Source organism: Salvelinus fontinalis, chromosome 9, assembly GCF_029448725.1.
Source record: "Salvelinus fontinalis isolate EN_2023a chromosome 9, ASM2944872v1, whole genome shotgun sequence".
NCBI lineage: Eukaryota > Metazoa > Chordata > Actinopteri > Salmoniformes > Salmonidae > Salvelinus > Salvelinus fontinalis.
In genome coordinates this window covers 35827321-35847567 of record NC_074673.1, presented here as the reverse complement: position 1 = coordinate 35847567, position 20247 = coordinate 35827321, and the positions used below count along the sequence as shown (strand labels likewise).

Here is a 20247-nt window from a genome sequence, read left to right as displayed (position 1 = left end):
CACATAAAAATGTTCAATGGAATCCTGGATTGTATTATTTAACCATACCAAACGTAACAAACAATATCCGTCTAAATTGAACGTCCCGGATTTACGTTTACTATATTACGTCTAGTCTATGAGACCAGTCTGCGCTGCCGAGCATGTGGGGGTGTGCTGGTTTTGACAGCTACTTCAACTAGCTAGTCCAGTGTGGGAGAACTCAGGAGACAGCTTTCCGTGCGTGTCGTCTCGAATATCAGCAATGGCCCTGTTGAAATCTAGCAAGATCATTTCTACCGTCGGAGTTCACCCTCCATTGGGTGTCCTCTCCATTCGTGCCAGGTAAATCATCTGCTCTTAGAGTAACGTTACTGCTTTATTGTTTTATTGACTGGTCAGCTGGCCAGCTAGGCTGACAACAATAGATAGGCAACTCGTGTAGAGCTAGCAAGCATACTAGTTCTAGCTAGCTAGCAGACGACCCTTTGACTTTCCCCTCAAAGGGAGCAGGCTACTGTAGCTGGCCAACTCAAGACATATGAACCGCTAGCTAGCTAGTTTTCACAGCCATGTCCATGTAGTTATCATGTTAGTCTAACCATCTACCTTGCCAATGTTATAGCGGATTTCATTATGCCTTGTGAGGCTGGTTGGCTATTTGCAACCTCACAACAAACCAAGGTTGTTAAGTGACTGGATACATGTAAAGGTAACGTTGTTAAGGTAACTAGGATCCAGTGATGTGTTTTAGCAGGTAACGTTTTAGCTGATAGCCATACATGAAGTGTCAATACTTAATATTCTTTCTTATGATTATAGTAGAGTTGGCAAAAGAGCAAGAACTTGGAGTTGAAACATCCTTGTTAGCTTTCTACACACAAAGATTTATATGACTGTGCTAAAGTCACAAAACGCCAGTTGGCTGGCCATCCTAGCTAGTGATGTTCACCCTCCACATGACTGGTCAAGTATGTTTCATTATTGTACTGCTGGTGACTGGCTGCCCACTGAAAGATAGCTAGCTAGGCCGATGAAATTAAGTTTAATTGACGCAATAAATGTTGTAGGCCTATGGGCAGAAATATTGCAGGATTACTGAATGTCATCCTTGCAACATTAGTGGTTGGTTGTTGATGCTGCCACACAGACTATCCAGTATGTGTATTCCTGTGTGTGGAAGCAGACTTCAGCCTAATCAAATTGAGATTATTAGGTGATTACCACCACCTAATTTGGATTGAATCCTCCTTAGTGCAAAAGTATCAGACAACTTAATTGGGTGTAAATCTAGTTGAAGCAAGTCTGTGATTTACTGTCTCTATCTTCTACTGGATGTCTCAATCTCCCTCCCTGACTGTTTCAGCTCATGGTGGTCCAAGGTGCAGATGGGTCCCCCTGACCCCATCCTGGGGGTGTCGGAGGCCTACAAGCGGGACACCAACCCCAAGAAGATTAACCTGGGTGTAGGAGCATACCGTGATGACCAGGGCAAGCCATATGTCCTCAGCTGTGTTCGCAAGGTGTGTTCAATCACTGCATAATGTTTATGATAACTAATCTCATCATATCCATCATAACACGAGAAACTCCCAACTTTCACAAGAGACTAGAAGTTAAACAGACATCAGCCTAGCTGTCTTTAATCACCTTGACACTGAGAACAGACTTAACTAAAAACCTTGGCTTGACTTTGACCCTGTGTATACTTAGGCTGAAGCTCAGATTGCTGCAAAGAAGCTGGACAAAGAATACCTGGCTATTGGCGGTCTGGGGGACTTTACCAAGGCATGCGCCAAGCTGGCTTTGGGAGATGACAATGAGGTTATCAAGAGTGGCAGGGTAAGTCAAGCCTTTCCTGGAACCTCAGACATCCTGATTCCACAGCACAGATTAGAAGCCTTATTTTTACAGTTTGTTGTTTATTCCCTGTTCACAGAACATCACTGTCCAAACTATTTCTGGAACTGGGTCTTTGAGAATCGGAGCCAACTTCCTGGTAAGAGCCCTGATCCTTTTGCCTTTTTACATCTGGGTAGTTCCATGGTAACAGAGTGATGCTGAGACTCGGATTGTACACTTTAAAATGTATGTTAAGCAAAAACCAATGATTGTAAAGTTAAACAAACCATACAACTCTATGCACAAGGAATACTTTTAAAAATTTCCACAGAAAATTGTACAAACAAATTTACTTGAAGAACATTGCAGATGCTAAGTTTGGTAACAGAATGAAGGTTTGAGGTAACAAAATGATGGCACAAACAGCAAACTTTGCATCTGCACAGGCTTATTAATGAAAGTCTCATTCCTCCACCCGTCTCAGTCCCGTTTCCATACAGAAGCCAGGGACGTGTACCTGCCCAAACCTTCCTGGGGGAACCATACACCCATCTTCAGAGACGCTGGGATGCAACTGAAGGCATACACCTACTATGACCCAAAGACCTGTGGCTTTGACTTCCAGGGAGCCCTGAATGACATCTCTGTAAGACCTCCCCCTGTCAATGTGTACAGAAAGTACAATAAACTGCTAGATAATTGTATGTCCATGTATTATAGATTAAAAAAAAAAAAATGTGTTTCCTCTTATTCAGAAAATCCCTGAGAAGAGTGTCATAATGCTTCATGCCTGTGCCCACAACCCCACAGGAGTGGACCCTCGCCCAGAGCAGTGGAAGGAGATTTCTGACCTAGTGAAGGTTAACACAGCTGAATATAAAGTTCTCGGTAGCCCTCTGACACCTCATTCGATCCGGGAACCAGGCCAAAATATATAACAATTTTCTTTATTCCAGAAAAGGAACCTCCTGGTGTTCTTTGACATGGCCTACCAGGGATTTGCCAGTGGTGATATTGACCGTGATGCCTGGGCTGTGCGTTATTTTATTGAGCAAGGCCACAACATTGTGCTTTCTCAGTCTTTTGCTAAGAACATGGGTCTCTATGGTGAGTAATGATAATCACACTGGTCATGTTTGAGTATAAGGTTGGGGGGGGGACCCAATTATTTTGTGTTTATTTAAGCTAAGCAACATACCTTGTGTGGTGGTGTGTTATGTCCCCAGGTGAGCGTGTTGGGGGCTTCACTGTTGTGTGTAAGGATGCTGAGGAGGCCAATCGTGTGGAGTCCCAGCTGAAGATCCTCATTCGGCCCATCTACTCCAACCCTCCCATGAATGGGGCACGCATTGCTGCCACCATCCTCAATACACCAGACCTGTACAAAGAGTGGTGAGTAACAGTCATCCACAGTGTCATACTTCAATTGTCTCACAGCAATAAATATGGGCCCAGTTGAGTCACGACTGTTCTCTCTAGGCTTGGGGAGGTGCATGGTATGGCCAACCGCATCATCACAATGAGGGAGCTGTTGGTGGCCAACCTGAAGAAGGAGGGCTCCACTCGGAACTGGAAGCATGTCATCGACCAGATTGGCATGTTCTGCTTTACAGGGCTGAAGCCTGAACAGGTAGAGTAACTGTCTCTACACGGTCTTATACTATAGTATGTGATTTCCATCGGGTCACCTACTTGTAAAGGAATCATCAAATGAAACCTTGACTATACTATAAGTATCAGATGAGTCATGAGTATAACTGTATTTCAACTTGTGCAGGTGGAGCGCCTTATGAAGGAGTTCTCCGTCTACATGACAAAGGATGGGCGTATCTCCATGGCTGGTGTCACCTCTGGCAACGTGGGTTACCTTGCACAAGGTATCCATGCAGTGACCAAGTGAGATGGTCGACCAGGAGTCACACACCGTAGTCACCATCAGAGGACAGAGGGGCGGTAGAGTCAGACAAGAAAAATACGTTCTTATGAAAATGAACTCTCTCCTCAGCTTTCCTTTAGGGAAAGACTCAAAAGTAAAGATACCATAGGGTTATTTCTGTTGTAATTTTCTGTTGGCATTGTCTAGATATTGTATGTTGGACCATCTAACTAGGCTTTTAATTGTGAGTCCCTTGGGAAAATTGTGGATTCCCTGGGAGAAAAAAATCAAGGAACTCTTGAATCTTTTTCAGACATCAAAATATCTTATAGATCACACTTCCCAATGAAAGCACACGTTTAGAATCGTGTCTATATTGCAGCAAGTCCTCTCACTTAGTTTGAACACACCCTGTCTCTAAAAGAACTGTGCTCAACTGTTGGTTGTGACATGGACACCAAAGTAATAAGGATTAAGACAATTATTTCAGGTAATTGTATTGAAATATGCGTCTCTGAATTATTAATGATTAACTTACAAAGTATCTTTCAAAAAGATATCAGGCGCTGAAAAACGTTGTCAGTGGAACCTGCCTAGGTAATTCTAGTGGAGTCATGGCACTTGTTTTATGAGGGGTGATATGCGCTGCATGGAGTCAACGATTGTGATTATCAACTGGCCACAATGTGTGCTAAGGATGTTATTTATTGTAACGGATGACCACCATCTACCAATCAACTGCCACATCTCCCACTAATGCTGTACCATTTAATTGAACTATGTTTATCTATGGGCTGTACACAGTATACTGTATGAACTGTTTTGACTCAATTTCAGGAGCATGAAGGGAGTTTTGCTGCTTGCACATTGCCTTGTATACATTCCCCCTCATGTGCTTCACCTTCATTGAAAGTCAAATGTAATGCACCTTAAGATTGCCCTCTGACTTTGAGTGGTGTACATTTCTGATGGGCCATGGAAAGCAGAGTCCAGCCAACCTCTAACACAGACTTGCCCTCAAGCCAACCACTGACTTATGGTTTTTACTTTGTGTTGTGAAAGATTACTGGTGGGTTCCACCTTGTAGATTATGGACTGCAGGGCCCCAAACATTCTAAAGCATGTCAGAAGTTGTACCCTTTCAGTCACCTGCTCTGTTGAGGTTGCAGATCTCTGGCCCCATGTGGTCCCAGGAGTTGGAACTCCTTTCCTTTGGTGGAGGCATCTGCTTGTTCTAATTAGACACTGATTTTGAATTACTGGAACGGTCATCTTTTTCTGCCCAATGTCACTATTCAAATTAATCTGATGTTCTTTTGAATGGTACTCAATTCTCTGAAATAATCTGATCATGATTTATGTGTACTGTAATCTTCTGAGTTTCTCAGATTTGAGTCAGCTTCATTTCGTTATTTATGTCTGACCAGTGTTATTGTCACTAAAATAAAGATGGTTGCACAGTTTGTAAATGTCCGTTTCTTAATTTTAAGCAATGACTCAAGCACAAAAAATGGAAACTGTGTATTAGTAAAAAAAGATCGGTAAGGCAGCGGGGAAAGGATTAAGTGCAAAAATTGTTTTAATTCAAGAAAGGCCTACAACTTACTGACATGGACACTCCTCTTCAGTGCATGCAGAACACTGGAAACCTTAGGTAGAAATACCTTGAGTAGGGTTGCAAAGGGAGGGTATTTTACTAGTAACTTTCAAAGTTTACTAGTAAACTACCAGAATTTTATGAAATTTATCATGAGCTCTAGTGGTCTTTTTGGATAGTTCAGATTATCACATGTCTGTTATTATCTCTGGCCCACTGTGACATAGAGATAGAGAACTCTAGTGCCCAAAAGCTTATTTTATAATGGGCAGCGCCATTGAGGACTTTAACCATTTTGAAGTAGTTAACTGGGTGGGACTTCCTATGTGTTAAGGCTCACATAATTCCATACAGATCAGCAAATGAATTATACTCATGAGGAAACATTCTATGACTGCAGGTGGCAGTAAATAGGCAAACGTCGCTTTATACCTGTTCAAACAACACACTAGATGGCAGTGTGCACCCCTTCAGTTTGTTTGCCAACTCAGAAGTAGTAGAAGAAGAAAATATACTACTTAAAAATGGAGGGCTCAATGGCGCCGCCACAAACAGAAGAAGAAACACAGTCAAGTCACAGGGGTTATAAAGCTGAAGCATCCATTTACAACGTTTTCTCAATTTTAGCTGTTTAGGGGTGCAAGGTAAAATTGAGGAGGAGAACAGAGGAGGCATTACGTAACGGAAATATGCAAATACTTCACACCAATAGGATCTCACTAGCTCGTGCTTGGTTTTGCCCACCTCCTTGCTGGTTCTGCCGACTATACTTAATTTGCTCCCAGTGTAAACGATACAGATGAACAATCTTGGGTTAGTTATACATATCTTCAGCGATGCGCAGATGCCATAATGGGACAGACACAATGATGCTATGTCTATCTAAGTCTACGGTGTGGCCTTATTAAATATAAAATAGATCAAATCATTAAATAAGATGATTTTAAAATAAAAAATAGAATTGGCAAAGCTGTAAAGGGTTTCAGCATGACATACCCCTTGTATTTTTTACACACTTGTATTTATTATCTATATCATGTCTTTGTTGTAAATGTTTTGGTGCTAAACTGGTAGCAGTTGTGAAAAAGTCAGAGGTGCAGAATTCATTAAAAGAAAAAATAGTACAACAAAAATGCTGACATACAAACTCTTCCTCAATGATGCAGTGTTCAATATCAAATTTAGTAAATAAAACATCCAGAATAGGACCTTTAATATAAATATCATCAATACTAGGTCCGATTTTTTTTAAACATACGAGAAATAAAACACAAGAATATACACTATGTACAAGGTCAGTACCAGTACCATTTCAATGTGCAGGGATATAGTGGTAGTTGAGGTAAATATGTACTTGTAGGCAGGGTAAAAGTGACTGGGCAGCAGAATAAATACAAATAATAAATAGTAGCAGCAGAGTAAGTGGTGAATGTGTGTGAGTGTGCATAGACTCAGTGCAGATAGTTTGTGGGCAGGCAGCCAATTATTAGCTACTCAACAGTCTTATTGCTTGGAGATAGTAGCAGTCTCGGGAGCTCTAGAAACCAATTTCAAATTATATTATATTAGTCACATGTGCCGAATACAACAGGTGTAGTAGACATTACAGTGAAATGCTTACTTACAAGCCCCTAACCAACAATGCAGTTAAAAAAATACGGATAAGAACATGAAATAAAGGTAACAAGTCGTTAAAGAGCAGCAGTAAAATACGAATAGCAAGACTATATACAGGGGGTACCGGTACAGAGTTAATGTGCGGGAGCACCGGTTAGTCGAGGTAATATGTACATGTAGGTAGAGTTATTAAAGTGACTATTCATATATAATAACAGAGAGTAGCAGCGGCGTAAAAGGGGGGGGGGGGATGCGAATAGTCTGAGTAACCATTTGATAAGATGTTCAGGAGTCTTATGGCTTATGGTTAGAAGCCTTTTGGACCTAGACTTGGCACTCCGGTACCACTTGCCGTGTGGTAGCAGAGAGAACAGTCTATGACTAGGGTGGCTGGACAATTTTTAGGGCCTTCCTCTGACACTGCCTGATATAGAGGTCCTGGGTGGCAGGAAGCTTGGCCCCAGTGATCTACTGGGCCGTACGTACTACCCTCTGTAGTGACTTGCGGTCAGAGGCTGAGCAGTTGCCATACCAGGCAGTGATGCAATCAGTCAGGATGCTCTCGGTGGCACAGCTGTAGAACCTTTTGAGGATCTGAGGACCCATGCCAAATATTTTCAGTCTCCTAAGAGGGAATCGGTTTTGTCATGCCATCTTCATGACTGTCTTGGTGTGCTTGGACCATGTTAGTTTGTTGATGATGTGGACACCAAGGAAATTTAAGTCCTGAACCTGCTCCACTACAACCCCGTTGATGAGAATGGGGGTGTTCTCGGTCCTCCTTTTCCTGTAGTCCACAATCATCTCCTTTGTCTTGATCACGTTGGGAGAGAGGTTGTTGTCCTGGCACCACACGGTCATGTCTCTGACCTCCTCCCTATAGACTGTCTCGTTGTTGTCGGTGATCAGGCCTACCACTGTTGTGTCATCAGCAAATTGAATGATGTTGTTGGAGTGGTGCCTGGCCGTGCAGTCATGAGTGAACAGGGAGTACAGGAGGGGACTGAGCACGCACCCCTGAGGGGCCCCTCTGTTGAGGATCAGCGTGGTGGATGTGTTGTTACCTACCCTTATCACCTGGCGGCGGCCCATCAGGAAGTACAGGATCCAGTTGCAGAGGGAGGTGTTTAGTCCCAGGGTCCTTAGCTTATTGATGAGCTTTGAGGGCACTATGGTGTTGAACGCTGAGCTGTAGTCAATGAATATCATTTTCACATAGGTGTTCCTTGTGTCCAGGTGGGAAAGGGCAGTGTGGAGTGCAATAGAGATTGCATCATCTGTGGATCTGTTGGGGCGGTATGCAAATTGGAGTGGGTCTAAGGTTTCTGGGATAATGGTGTTGATGTTAGCCATGACCAACCTTTCAAAGCACTTCATGGTTACAGACGTGAATGCTACGGGTCGGTAGTCATTTAGGCAGGTTACCTTAGTGTTCTTGGGCACAGGGAGGGTGGTCTGCTTAAAACATGTTGGTATTACAGATTCGGACAGGGAGAGGTTGAAAATGTCAGTGAAGACACTTGCCAGTTGGTCAGCGCATGCTCGCAGTACACGTCCTGGTAATCTGTCTGACCCTGCGGCCTTGTGAATGTTGACCTGTTTAAAGGTCTTACTCACATCAGCTGCGCAGAGAGTGATCACACAGTCGTCCGGAACAGCTGGTGCTCACATGCATGTTTCAGTGTTATTTGCCTCGAAGTGAGCATAGAAGTAGTTTATCTTGTCTGGTAGGCTCGTGTCACTGGGCAGCTCTTGGCTGTGCTAACATTTGTAGTCTGTAATGGTTTGCAAGCCCTGCTACATCCGACTGGCGTCGGAGCCGGTGTAGTACGATTCGATCTTAGTCCTGTATTGACACACTGTTTGATGGTTATTCGGAGGTCATAGCGGGATTTCTTATAAGCTTCCGGGTTAGAGTCCCACTCCTTGAAAGCGGCAGCTCTAGCCTTTAGCTCAGTGGGGATGTTGCCTGTAATCCATGGCTTCTGGTTGGAGTATGTACGTACGGTCACTGTGGGGACAACATCATCGATGCACTTATTGATGAAGCCAATGACTGATGTGGTGCACTCCTCAATGCCATAGGAAGAATCCCGGAACATATTCCAGTCTGTGCTAGCAAAAAAAGTCCTGTAGCTTAGCATCTGCTTCATCTGACCACTTTTTTATTGACCGAGTCACTGGTGCTTCCTGCTTTCATTTTTGCTTGTAAGCAGGAATCATGAGAATAGAATTTTGGTCAGATTTGCCAAATGGAGGGCGAGGGAGAGCTTTGTATGCATCTCTGTGTGTGGAGTAAAAGTGGTCTAGAGTTTTTTCCCCTCTGGTTGCACATTTAACATGCTGATAGAAATTTGGTAAAACAGATTTAAGTTTCCCTGCATTAAAGTCCCCGGCCACTAGAAGTGCCGCGTCTGGATGAGCATTTTCCTGTTTGCTTATGGCGGAATAGATCTCATTGAGTGCGGTCTTAGTGCTCGCATCAGTTTGTGGTGGTATGTAGACAGCTACGAAAAATACAGATGAAAACTCTCTAGGTAGATAGTGTGGTCTACAGCTTATTATGAGATTCCCTTCCTCAGGCGAGCAAAACCTTGAGATTTCCTTAGATATTGTGTACCAGCTGTTGTTTACATATATGCATAGTCCGCCACCCCTTGTCTTACCAGACGCCGCTGTTATATCCTACCGATACAGCGTATATCAATCAAATTTATTTATAAGCCCATCTTTACATCAGCTGATGTCACAAAGTGCTGTACAGAAACCCAGCCTAAAACCCCAAACAGCAAGCAATGCAGGTGTAGCAGCACGGCCAGCTGTATGTTGATAATGTCGTCGTTCAGCCACGACTCCATGAAGCATAAGATATTGCAGTTTTTAATGTAATGTTGGTAGTTGGACTGATGTTATTTATAGTTTGATGTCTTCACCATTATTCTACAATGTACAAAATAGTAAAAAATAAAGTAAAACCCTGCAATGAGTAAGTGTGTCCAAACTTTTGACTGGTACTGTATATATTAGGCCTAGCCTACTAATTGTAGGCTACCCTAATTTTATTTAATAGCTTTATGGGCCTAGTAATATTTTTTTACTAAATGATTACACACATTACATTTATTTTCCTAATGTGCTATAATAGGCCTAAAATGTATTCATTGCAAGACAGAGGGGCACAGAGGCAGCTTAAAGCACTTTCCATTAAAGGTACAATGCAGACGTTTTTATTTCAATATCAAATCCTTTCTGCTTAACAAATTAAACAAAGCACCTAACTGTGATGTTTTCAATTAAAGTAGTCAAAATAAACAAAAACAGCTTCTTAGCAAATAGCAATTTCTCAAGCAAGAATTGTGTTAGGACTGTCTAGGAGTGGTCTGGGTGGGGAGTGAAAAACTGGAAGCTAGCTGTTATTGGCGCAGAGGTTTGAAACTCTTTCGTATTGGTCTTTTAACTAATTTGATGTCACCAGGCAGGCCGAAACTCCCTCCCACCAAAACAGACTGAAATTTCAGGTCTTTTCAAACAGCTCTTACACTAAAAGTACATTCTCATAATTTTGACAATTTCACAGTTTTAGTCCAACCTCATAGTGTGGAAATATATAAAACACGGGAAATTACGTTTATGACTGCACTAGGCCTTTAAATCATGTGACTAGGCTAAGCCACTTCAGTAAGTCATGGTATGATTACTCACTACATTAGATACGAAGAAATAGCCCACAACAAATCCAAATTTCTCATAATAACCATGATTAGCGCTTTTAAAAATTGCCGAACGGTAATGGTGACAGGAGCCAGCCGAGGCCTCGGTCTGCGAGTAGTGGAAAGTCTGGTGACAGGGAGCTCTGATCCGGACAAGATTATTATTGCCACGGCCAGAAACCCTAGCGGGGCCCAGGTAAATAAACACATGCGGAAATGTTATACGTCTTGTGCTGTGTTTTGAGCGTATCATAGGCTAAAGTATTGTAACGACCCTGGGTTTATAAGCGCGGAAATCGACTCTGCTGTTTTATTACATTGGTGTCAAAAGTGATCGGATCTTGCATCCACGACAGTGCGTGTGCTTGACCGGTGAGTGCGTTCCTGTAAGACATGGAGTCGCAAGCTAGCGCGAGAACGCGCTCTTGGAAAGGAGGAAGTAGTGTAACGAGCCTGTGTTTATAAGTGCGGAAATCGACTATACCGCACGAGCATGTTTTGTGGCACCGTCGATAGCGCGATAGACTTCGATCTAGAAGGTCGAGGGTTCAAAACCGGTCTGTTTCATTTCAGTGTTCTTTATTGGGGTTGGTAGATGTTTTTTTATTTTTTTATTTCACCTTTATTTAACCAGGTAGGCTAGTTGAGAACAAGTTCTCATTTGCAACTGCGACCTGGCCAAGATAAAGCAAAGCAGTTCGACACATACAACAACACAGAGTTACACATGGAGTAAATAAACATACGATCAATAATACAGTAGAAAATCTATATACAGCATGTGCAAATGAGGTAGGATAAGAGAGGTAAGGCAATAAATAGGCCCAGGTGGCAAAGTAATTACAATATAGCAATTAAACACTAGAATGGTAGGATGTGCAGAAGATGAATGTGCAAGTAGAGATACTGGGGTGCAAAGGAGCAAGATAAATAAATAAATACAGTATGGGGATGAGGGTAGATTGGATGGGCTATTTACAGATGAGCTATGTACAGATGCAGTGATCTGTGAGCTGCTCTGACAGCTGGTGCTTGAAGCTAGTGAGGGAGGTAAGAGTCTCCAGCTTCAGAGATTTTTGCAGTTCGTTCCAGTCATTAGCAGCAGAGAACTGGAAGGAGGAGCGGCCAAAAGAAGAATTGGCTTTGGGGGTGACAGTGAAATATACCTGCTGAAGCACGTGCCACAGGTGGGTGCTGCTATGGTGACCAGTGAGCTGAGATAAGGCGGGGCTTTACCTAGCAGAGACTTGTAGATGACCTGGAGCCAGTGGGTTTGGCGACGAGTATGAAGCAAGGGCCAGCCAACGAGAGCATACAGGTCGCAGTGGTGGGTAGTATATGGGGCTTTGGTGACAAAACGGGTGGCACTGTGATAACAGCATCCAATTTGTTGAGTGTTGGAGGCTATTTTGTAAATGACATCGCCGAAGTCAAGGATCGGTAGGATGGTCAGTTTTACGAGGGTATGTCATGTCATGTAAGGTCTGTCATACAGGTCATTTGCATATTCTCAATATTTTTTACATGTTGATGTAGGCTAACATTTGCTCATACTTTCTCAAACAGACCAATTTTGTATTCGTACAATATGTTACAAATTTGCCAAACGTATGATATGTTACAAATTCCAATTTGTTGTGGCTAACTTTAGCTAGGCTAGGGGTTAGGGGTTATGGTTAGGCTTAAAGTAATGCAAACGTCTTGCGACCCAAAGATTGCGTTTTTGAATCTTATCACGGACTACTTTTGCATTTTAGCTAAGCAGCAACTACTTACTACTTTTTATCTACTTTGGACCTACTTAGCATTTTAGCTAACCCTTTCCCTAACCCTTTAACTTAACTCCTAACCATAACCTTAACCCCTAACCTCCAGCCTAGCCAACATTAGCCACCTAGCTAAGGTTAAAGGGTTAATTAAGGTTAGGGAAGGGTTAGCTAACATACTAAGTACGGTTAAATGGTTATGGCTAAGGGAATGGTTAGCTAACATGCTAAGTAGTTGCAAAGTGGTCCGTGATGAGATTTGAACAAGCAAACTTTGGGTTGCTAGACAATCTTATACACCTACCCATCCACCCTTCTGTGTTATTTCCTTAAGTAACCTTCTGTCTTATGTAACCATACCAAACGTAACATATCATACTAATTTGAGAGTCCCGGATTTACTATTTTATGTCTAGTCTATGTCACTGGTGAATGCCGATCTGCACACCTGTCATGTGCAATGTAGTTGTGTGAAGTAATTCTCTGTGTTTTGCAGGAACTGCAGAAACTAGCTGAAAGACATCCAAATATCCATATAATAACACTTGGTAAGAATAATTAAATCAATATACATGCATGCATGATATAATGCTATACTTTGTATGCATGATATAATGCTATACTTTGCTATACTGACTTTGCCTCCTCTCCAGATGTTGTCAGTCAGGAGAGCATAGAGAAAGCTGCACAAGACGTTGACCTGCTTGTTCAGGAGCTGGGCCTCAATTGTCTAATCAACAATGCTGGAATCAATGTTGTCGCCAATTTTGAGACAGTCACGGCTGAGAAGATGTTGGAGAACTTCCACACCAACTCTGTGGCCCCACTTATGATCACTAAGGTTTCATTTGTTAATTTTTATCTTTGCATAAACAAAAATACATGATAGTCCACCTGCATGAGAGAAATAGAAATGTTCTCACATTCTGTATCTCTGCCAGGCTCTCCTACCCCTGCTGAAGAGGGCAGCTGCCAAAGGCACGGGGATGGGCATCCATAGAGCTGCGGTCATCAACATGACTTCCTTGTTAGGGTCAGTCGAGCTCAACTGGGGTGACCGGGCCAAGAACTTCAAATGGTATCCTTATAGAACCTCCAAGGTATCTGTATCATTGGTCATTTGACAACCTGATAAATGTTGACAGGAGTCGAGCAGATATAAGCCAGAGTAACATAAGTGACATAGCTCTGACAACAAGTTGTTGTGTATTGACAGAGTGCCCTGAACATGGTGACACGTTGCATGGCAGTGGATCTGGAGGCTGATGGAATCCTGTGCATGGGCCTCCACCCTGGCTGGGTACGCACTGACATGGGAGGACCAGAAGTAAGCCTCTATTCTCTTCTCAGCAGAGAGAACATAATAAACACTGCATCACAATATCTTTCCCTACATCCGTACTTGTTTATTTTAGTAATAGCCCCATGAGAATAAATAGTCGTTTTTTTAGGGAAACATTGATAATGAATAATCTTTATAATTTCCCCTTTTCCTCCAGGCACCTTTGAGTCCAGAGGAGAGCATATCTTCTGTGTTGTCAGTAATTGGTGGATTGACTGAAAAGGATCATGGGTCATTTCTACACTACACCGGGGAGCCACTACCCTGGTGATTGGAATATCACCATGGATGATTTTATAAGTTGTTGGTTTGCACATGTTTATGCTTTGACTATGCAAAGTTGAATGTACTACCTAGATAGCAGTTTTGCATGAAAAAATGCATCATGTAATGTTCTATATGACATTAAGTTTTATTTGCTGTAACACTGACACTGTATGCTTAGCCTATGTTATTAAAACGAGGCAAGTTAATTGTTCTGTAGGCCTATGTGCAACAGGTTGAAGTGGCGAGGAAGAAAATAGTGGACAGTCTTTTGTTTGTCTTTGAAGGAAGTTGTTCTTTCAGCTTAGGATAAGTATCTTCCCAGATGTCTTTGTAAACCTCTAAGAGGATATTAAATTATATTGTTTAATTTCCGAGCAGTGAGTGTTCTGGCACTTCCTTAAGTTATTATGAAAAAATATCACACCGTTAAGTCTGAAAGGATGATGAATGTTACTGCTCTCTTTTCCAATGAAACTTTTGGTGTTAACAATAGTAATGAAGAGTATTTATTTGTGTCTTTAGAAAATATAGTAACATGCAGTATCCTGGAAAATAAAATGTATCCTCTGTTATGTCCCCTATGACGCATAGTAGGAGTTTGTCTGATGTTAGCTGAAATAAAAGTTATGCACAAAAATGTTGAGAAATGAGGAACAAGGAAGTGGGTGGATATTTTAAAAACCTTCTCTTCTAAATGTTAGGAATGCTTTCGCTTTGCTCTAGTTATCTCAGAGAGCTGCATGTCTCTGCACAAAACAAACACTATTAAGACATTTTCAATTCAGAAGTCAATAATATATGATCACTTAAACATCCAAACACTACTAGGTGGACTGCTGAAACAATTCAACCCTGTTTTATGTGCATACTATCTTATTCATCTGGTGGCTATTTGGGTACTACATGTGATAAACCTCACCTAGCAGTTGCTTTGCAAATCGGGCTGGTGGAACAATGAGCCAGATAGCTTCAAATGTCAAGGCTGCTTTTGGAGGAAGTGAATAAGACAAGCCAGTCTTGGACAATCATTAGAAACTAATCAGACCTGTTTAACCAGGTGGTGGATAGTCAGGTGCTGTAATGATCAGTGAGTCAGTCCGCCAGAGAACGAATGTATGGTAATGTAAACACACAGATGACAGTGAATGGAGGAGAGGGACAGACAGACTGTGTCATAAGGTATTCATTCTTATTTCACAAATATCACATTCTGTTTAGTCTTTTATAATTGTACATCTCTCAGATTATGTTTGCCAGAGTGTGTCACTGTATTTCTATCTGGCAATTGTAAAGAATGGACAGAATACAGTGAATAAGGATTAAGGATATGGGTGACTTCATTGTTATACACTTGTAAATAATGTGTAATAACATGCTATTGGGGAGCCACTTGCTTTGAATATATATCTTTAGCTTACTTCTCTAATATATACTGAACAAAAATATAAATACAACATGCAGCCATTTCAAAGATTTTACTGAGTTACAGTTAATTTAAATCAGTGAATTGAAATACATTCATTAGGCCCTAATCTATGCCGTTCACACGATTGGGCAGGAGTGCAGCCATGGGCCCACCCACTTGGCAGCCTGGCCCAGCCAATCAGATCAATTAGTTTTTCACCACAAAAGGGCTTTATTACAGACAGAAAGACTCCTCAGCACCAACCCCCCCCCCCCCCCCCCCCTCAGATGATCCTGCCGGTGAAGAAGCCTGATGGGGAGGTCCTGGACTGGCGTGGTTACACGTGGTCTGCGGTTCTGAAGCCGGTTGGACATAATGCCACATTTTATAAAACGACGTTGGAGGCAGCTTATGGAAGAGAAATTAACATTAAATTCTCTGGCAACAGCTTTGGTGGATATTCCTGCAGTCAGCATGCCAATTACATGCTCCCTCAAAATTTGAAACATCTGTGGCATTGTGCTGTGTGACTAAACTGCACATTTTAAAGTGGCCTTTTATTGTCCACAGCACAAGGTGGGGGATATTCCACACCTGTCAGGTGGATGGATTATCTTGGAAAATGAGAATTGCTCACTAACAGGGATGTGAACAAATTTGTGCAGCAAATTTAAGATAAATAAGCTTTTTGTAGGGGATTTTTCTTTTCAGCTCATGAATTATGGGACCAACACGCGTTTATATTTTTGTTCAGTGTAATTTTCGTGGTTATGACGGAGTTGTTATACAGCAACACTAACTAAAGAATGTTGTCTCGCTATAGCAGGGGGGGCCACATTTTCTGAGCAAAATAAATAAATAATTGTCTTTTTTTAAATGTTCATTGCTGGCCATAAAAGACTGAAAACACCAGGGAATCAGCTCCAAGTGATTCTAATTTTCTAAGTCTGTTCCCAAGTATTCCCACGCATAATAGAGAGATACATGTCATCATATACAAATGTAAGCAAGGTTTGAAATTATAATGTTTTAGTCAAATATTATATCCGTTTGGGCTTCTTGCTGTCAATTTGCAGTCTACAAACTAGATGTAATTATGTTCCGGCCCCCCGACCATCCGCTCAAGAAAACATCGGCCCCACGGATGAATCTAGTTGATGATCCCTGCTCTATAATGTAAATGTCAATTAATAATATGAACGACAGATGGAAGAATAGGACGATGTTTAAGTAGCAATGTTTTCCACAGGTGAGATTTTAGTTTCATTTCCAGAAGGAGACTAGCCGAAAGGTTGTTACTGGATCCTACCGATGTCGTTTAACCATTGAGAATTGCACTCATTTTGCATATAGGATACCGGAGTGAATATATGATTTGAATAGAGCATTAGAAGTGTTGAAATTATATGGAGTTCTGCTATACAGGACTTCACATGGCAGAGAGACATGAATTTCCTTGCCACCACGGACCTGTCCATTGGGGACCTACGTATGCCCTTCACTGAAGAGGTCAAGTACTGTATCCTGGGAATCTCTGCAACCCTCTTCCTGATTGCTCTGAGCATTCTGGTGTGGCAATTATACCGATACCGCTCATATGCTCCAAGGAAACCTCGTAAGTTAACTAAAACTAATCTAAGTTATCAGTTGGCTTTTTGTCAAACCATATAGGTCAAACACCAATATACAGTAGAATTAGATTGAGTAATAATTCAAGTACTGAACATTCTGTATAGCAAACTCCTACATTTTTGGGATAAGACTTTGGCTCATGCTGCTATATTTCTATTCACTGCAGTTGATGAGTTACTTTCATCTGATGGCAAGCCAGCAAAGTCTGGGGTCTTCGACACAGAAACCCAGATGCCTAATTTCAAGGTAAGAGCTCTCTATTACTTGTAACTATTTATTCCTTTCCTTACTCACAAGGAACGCTCTCCCATTTCATTTGTCTACATTGCTATCACTGACACATTGAGCAACAAGCTTCTACTAATATCTGTGTGTATCTTTCCACCCATGTTGTTCTTGGATGCATGTAAATCAAACAGAGGGCATATCTCAGTGAGCTGTGGTTTAGAGAGTTTTCTCTCAGTGTTGCCTACCATAGTCAGTTTTCACACATTGTAATATACAGTGAGAGATAGAGTTCACAAACTAGGGTTAGTCATGTGAATTAGCTTGGGACTGTAGCGTTTTTGTCAAATAACTCTACAGCCTACAACAACAAATGAATTCAGTGCATTTACATCTCAAAAACTCACTCTTAAACACACTGAAACAGATAGTAAGACCATATCTGTTCCCCAGGTGGAGAAGCTCCATGAAGAGACGTGGAGGTTGAGCAATTGCCTGTCCATGGGCAGCCATGTGGAGTTGCTCAGCCTGGAGGACCAGCAGGAAGAGGTGGTGGTGCAGGGCTCCCTGCGCTTTTCCCTCTACTATGACCAGCTGCAGTCCAGACTGGTGGTCACCCTTCTGGAAGCCTGGGGTCTGCCGGTGAGGGACTTCAGCCGCAGTGTGGACCCCTTTGTGAGGGTCCGGCTGCTATGGGCCGGGCAGGAGAAGGAGAAGGAGGAGCAGTCCTCTCCTTCACTGCAGTGTGTGCTCCATGAGTGGCAGTCCCGTATGGTGAAGGACAGCAGCAGCCCAACGTTTGGGGACCAGTTCTTCTGCTCTCTGGAGGAGGAGGATGTCCCTCACATCACCATCAGGTTTGAGGTACATAACTGAGAGAATTATTGAATTACATTGACAAGCTAATTAGATCAGATTACAACATCTTTTTCTCTTTTCCGCAGGTTAAAGACTTTGATAAATTCTCCAGGCATAGGATCCTGGGAGAGGTCAGAGTTCATCTGTGTGATATGGAAATCTCATACCCTCTTGAAGTCCTCAAGGACCTACAGGCACCACAGAAGGTGGGTGATACACTCTATCTGGATCTATGTGTAAAAAATTACATCAATCCTGTCTGTGTACTGTCTTGACTTCAGTAATACATTATTATAATTTCCAGGACCTGGTTGGAGAGGTGCTTCTCTTTATGAAGTATCTCCCCACCCTCCAGAGGCTAGAGGTTGGTCTGCTGAAAATCAGGGCACCACCTCAGCCAAGTAAAAAAAATCAAGGTAAATGCCACTTTTCTTGTGTGATAAACTCATTATTGAGCCGAAGTTGCATACTGTTGCATTGTAGATAAAGGTTCTGTTGACTCTGTTCGCAGCATTGTATGGCAAGATCAGTGTCCTCTGCAACCAGTTCAAGCTGCGGCACCAGAAGTCCACTGTTAAGACCTGGAGGGAAGTGACCGTCTTCAACGAAGTCATGATGTTCACACTGCCAGACCCACAGATCAAGGAGTGCTGCATTGTGCTCTCTGTGTACGAGATCCCTGCAGCCAAGAAGTCATCCAAACGCCTGGTTGGCCAGGTCACCTTTGGAAAGGGAAAGAGCTCAGAGGATGAACACTGGAGTTTGATGATGCGATCAATTCGTCAGCCAATAGCAAAGTGGCATCAGCTCCTAATCTGAGGCTAGCCAGGCCAGTCCACCTACTTTGACTATGTTCTTGTGATGCACAGCATATTGGAAATGTGTGAAGGACCAGCATTACAAGGGATTTACACTGACATTTCGTTTTTCAAGCTATTTCTCACAACTGATATCACCTATCTATGAAATATAGACTACTATATTGAAATTGTGTGGATAAATAATACATTCCAGCTGCTCACCTGATATGAGCAGTGCCTGATCACCTGTGAATAATAGAAGTATTACCAGTATGCTAAGTATTTAACGTTGCGCTGCACCCCCCCTTTTAGGAACACTAGAGGGCACTTATACTCAGTAGATAATTTCTTGAAGAAATCTATGGGCAAAGAGGTTGAGTAAAAACATTCACATATTTATATAATCTCGGCTCTGAAGTCGGACTCCCACGAGCAGTTTAGGCACTTGCAAGGTACTTCAATTTCTTCTAGAAAATTGGTGCAGACAGTGGCGTCATGCCCATAGTGGGCATCTTGTTTTTTTAAGATGTTAAATGAATTTCTAACTAAATTTCAAGCCCACATTCTATCATAATTATTTATAAAAAGATCTGTCAGCTGTTTTTTGTGGAGGGAACACACTGACTGGACCAGGCAAAGAATAACCCCCACCCCCCATTCTCCCTGGTAAGTGGTTCCTTCCAAGGTGCACGGAGCAAAAGATGCCTAGGCAGGATGCCAGATAGTGCGTGCAGTATCGTCAGTGGAGGGGAGACTTACTGGGCATAGACGTCAATTCAACATCTATTCCACGTTGATTCAATGTTATTTCATTGAAATGACGTTGAAACAAAGTTGATTCACCAAGTGTGTGCCCAGTGGAGAGAGAGTAGAGTGACACACACAGCGTTTGATTTGATTTTAGCTGCCGGTGATGGGCAGGAAGTATGTTTTTAAATGAATTTGATCAAGCTATGTAACCTATTGATGCCTTCTTGATGAATAATAAAACAAAACTGTTTTGTTTCTCTGTAATACTAGCCACCTAACAATTTGATGAAGTTGACTTTAGATATCCAGCTAGATAGGTTCCCAATCTCCCAATCTCATAACTAGCTACCAAGCTATTTCAAGCTATCAATCAAGTTAGAGTAGTTTGTCTAACTATCTTCGCTAAAATAAACTATGCAGAAAAAATATGTTTTTTTTACATTAGAATTAGGCATGTTTCACGTGTTAGAAAAATGCAAAATTCTCAGGTGTTTGAAAAATGCAAAAACAGAAGAGTTGTTTAAGTTCAGACCGCAACCCCAAAACATGTGCTTCCCCAATCACAAAATGAAACTACAAAA

The 20247-nt window shown here is 42.1% G+C and overlaps 3 protein-coding genes across 4 annotated transcripts; all 3 read left to right on the top strand.

Annotated features, from left to right (window-relative positions):
* Positions 1 to 135: 135 nt before the first annotated feature.
* got2a (glutamic-oxaloacetic transaminase 2a, mitochondrial) lies at positions 136 to 5160 on the top strand. The gene is made up of 10 exons (XM_055934226.1): positions 136 to 324; positions 1346 to 1502; positions 1693 to 1821; positions 1919 to 1978; positions 2306 to 2467; positions 2577 to 2681; positions 2778 to 2928; positions 3048 to 3213; positions 3301 to 3451; positions 3599 to 5160. The coding sequence occupies exons 1-10, from the start codon at positions 245 to 247 to the stop codon at positions 3719 to 3721; spliced, it is 1284 nt and encodes a 427-aa protein (XP_055790201.1). The 5' UTR covers positions 136 to 244; the 3' UTR covers positions 3722 to 5160.
* Positions 5161 to 10551: 5391 nt separating this feature from the next.
* On the top strand, positions 10552 to 14643 carry si:dkey-12e7.4 (uncharacterized protein LOC558132 homolog). 2 transcript variants are annotated; one of them, XM_055934223.1, is made up of 6 exons: positions 10552 to 10817; positions 12884 to 12935; positions 13041 to 13228; positions 13329 to 13487; positions 13604 to 13714; positions 13887 to 14643. In XM_055934223.1, exons 1-6 carry the CDS (start codon positions 10602 to 10604, stop codon positions 13998 to 14000), a joined length of 840 nt encoding a protein of 279 aa, XP_055790198.1. In that variant the 5' UTR covers positions 10552 to 10601; the 3' UTR covers positions 14001 to 14643. The 2 variants fall into 2 exon arrangements, with proteins under 2 accessions (XP_055790198.1, XP_055790199.1); XM_055934224.1 differs by lacking the exon at positions 10552 to 10817 and adding an exon at positions 11826 to 12084.
* A 1045-nt stretch (positions 14644 to 15688) lies between these two features.
* LOC129861824 (synaptotagmin 1-like) lies at positions 15689 to 19930 on the top strand. The gene is made up of 7 exons (XM_055932970.1): positions 15689 to 15766; positions 16827 to 17016; positions 17200 to 17279; positions 17712 to 18122; positions 18203 to 18322; positions 18421 to 18532; positions 18628 to 19930. The coding sequence occupies exons 1-7, from the start codon at positions 15689 to 15691 to the stop codon at positions 18933 to 18935; spliced, it is 1299 nt and encodes a 432-aa protein (XP_055788945.1). The 3' UTR covers positions 18936 to 19930.
* Positions 19931 to 20247: the final 317 nt, after the last annotated feature.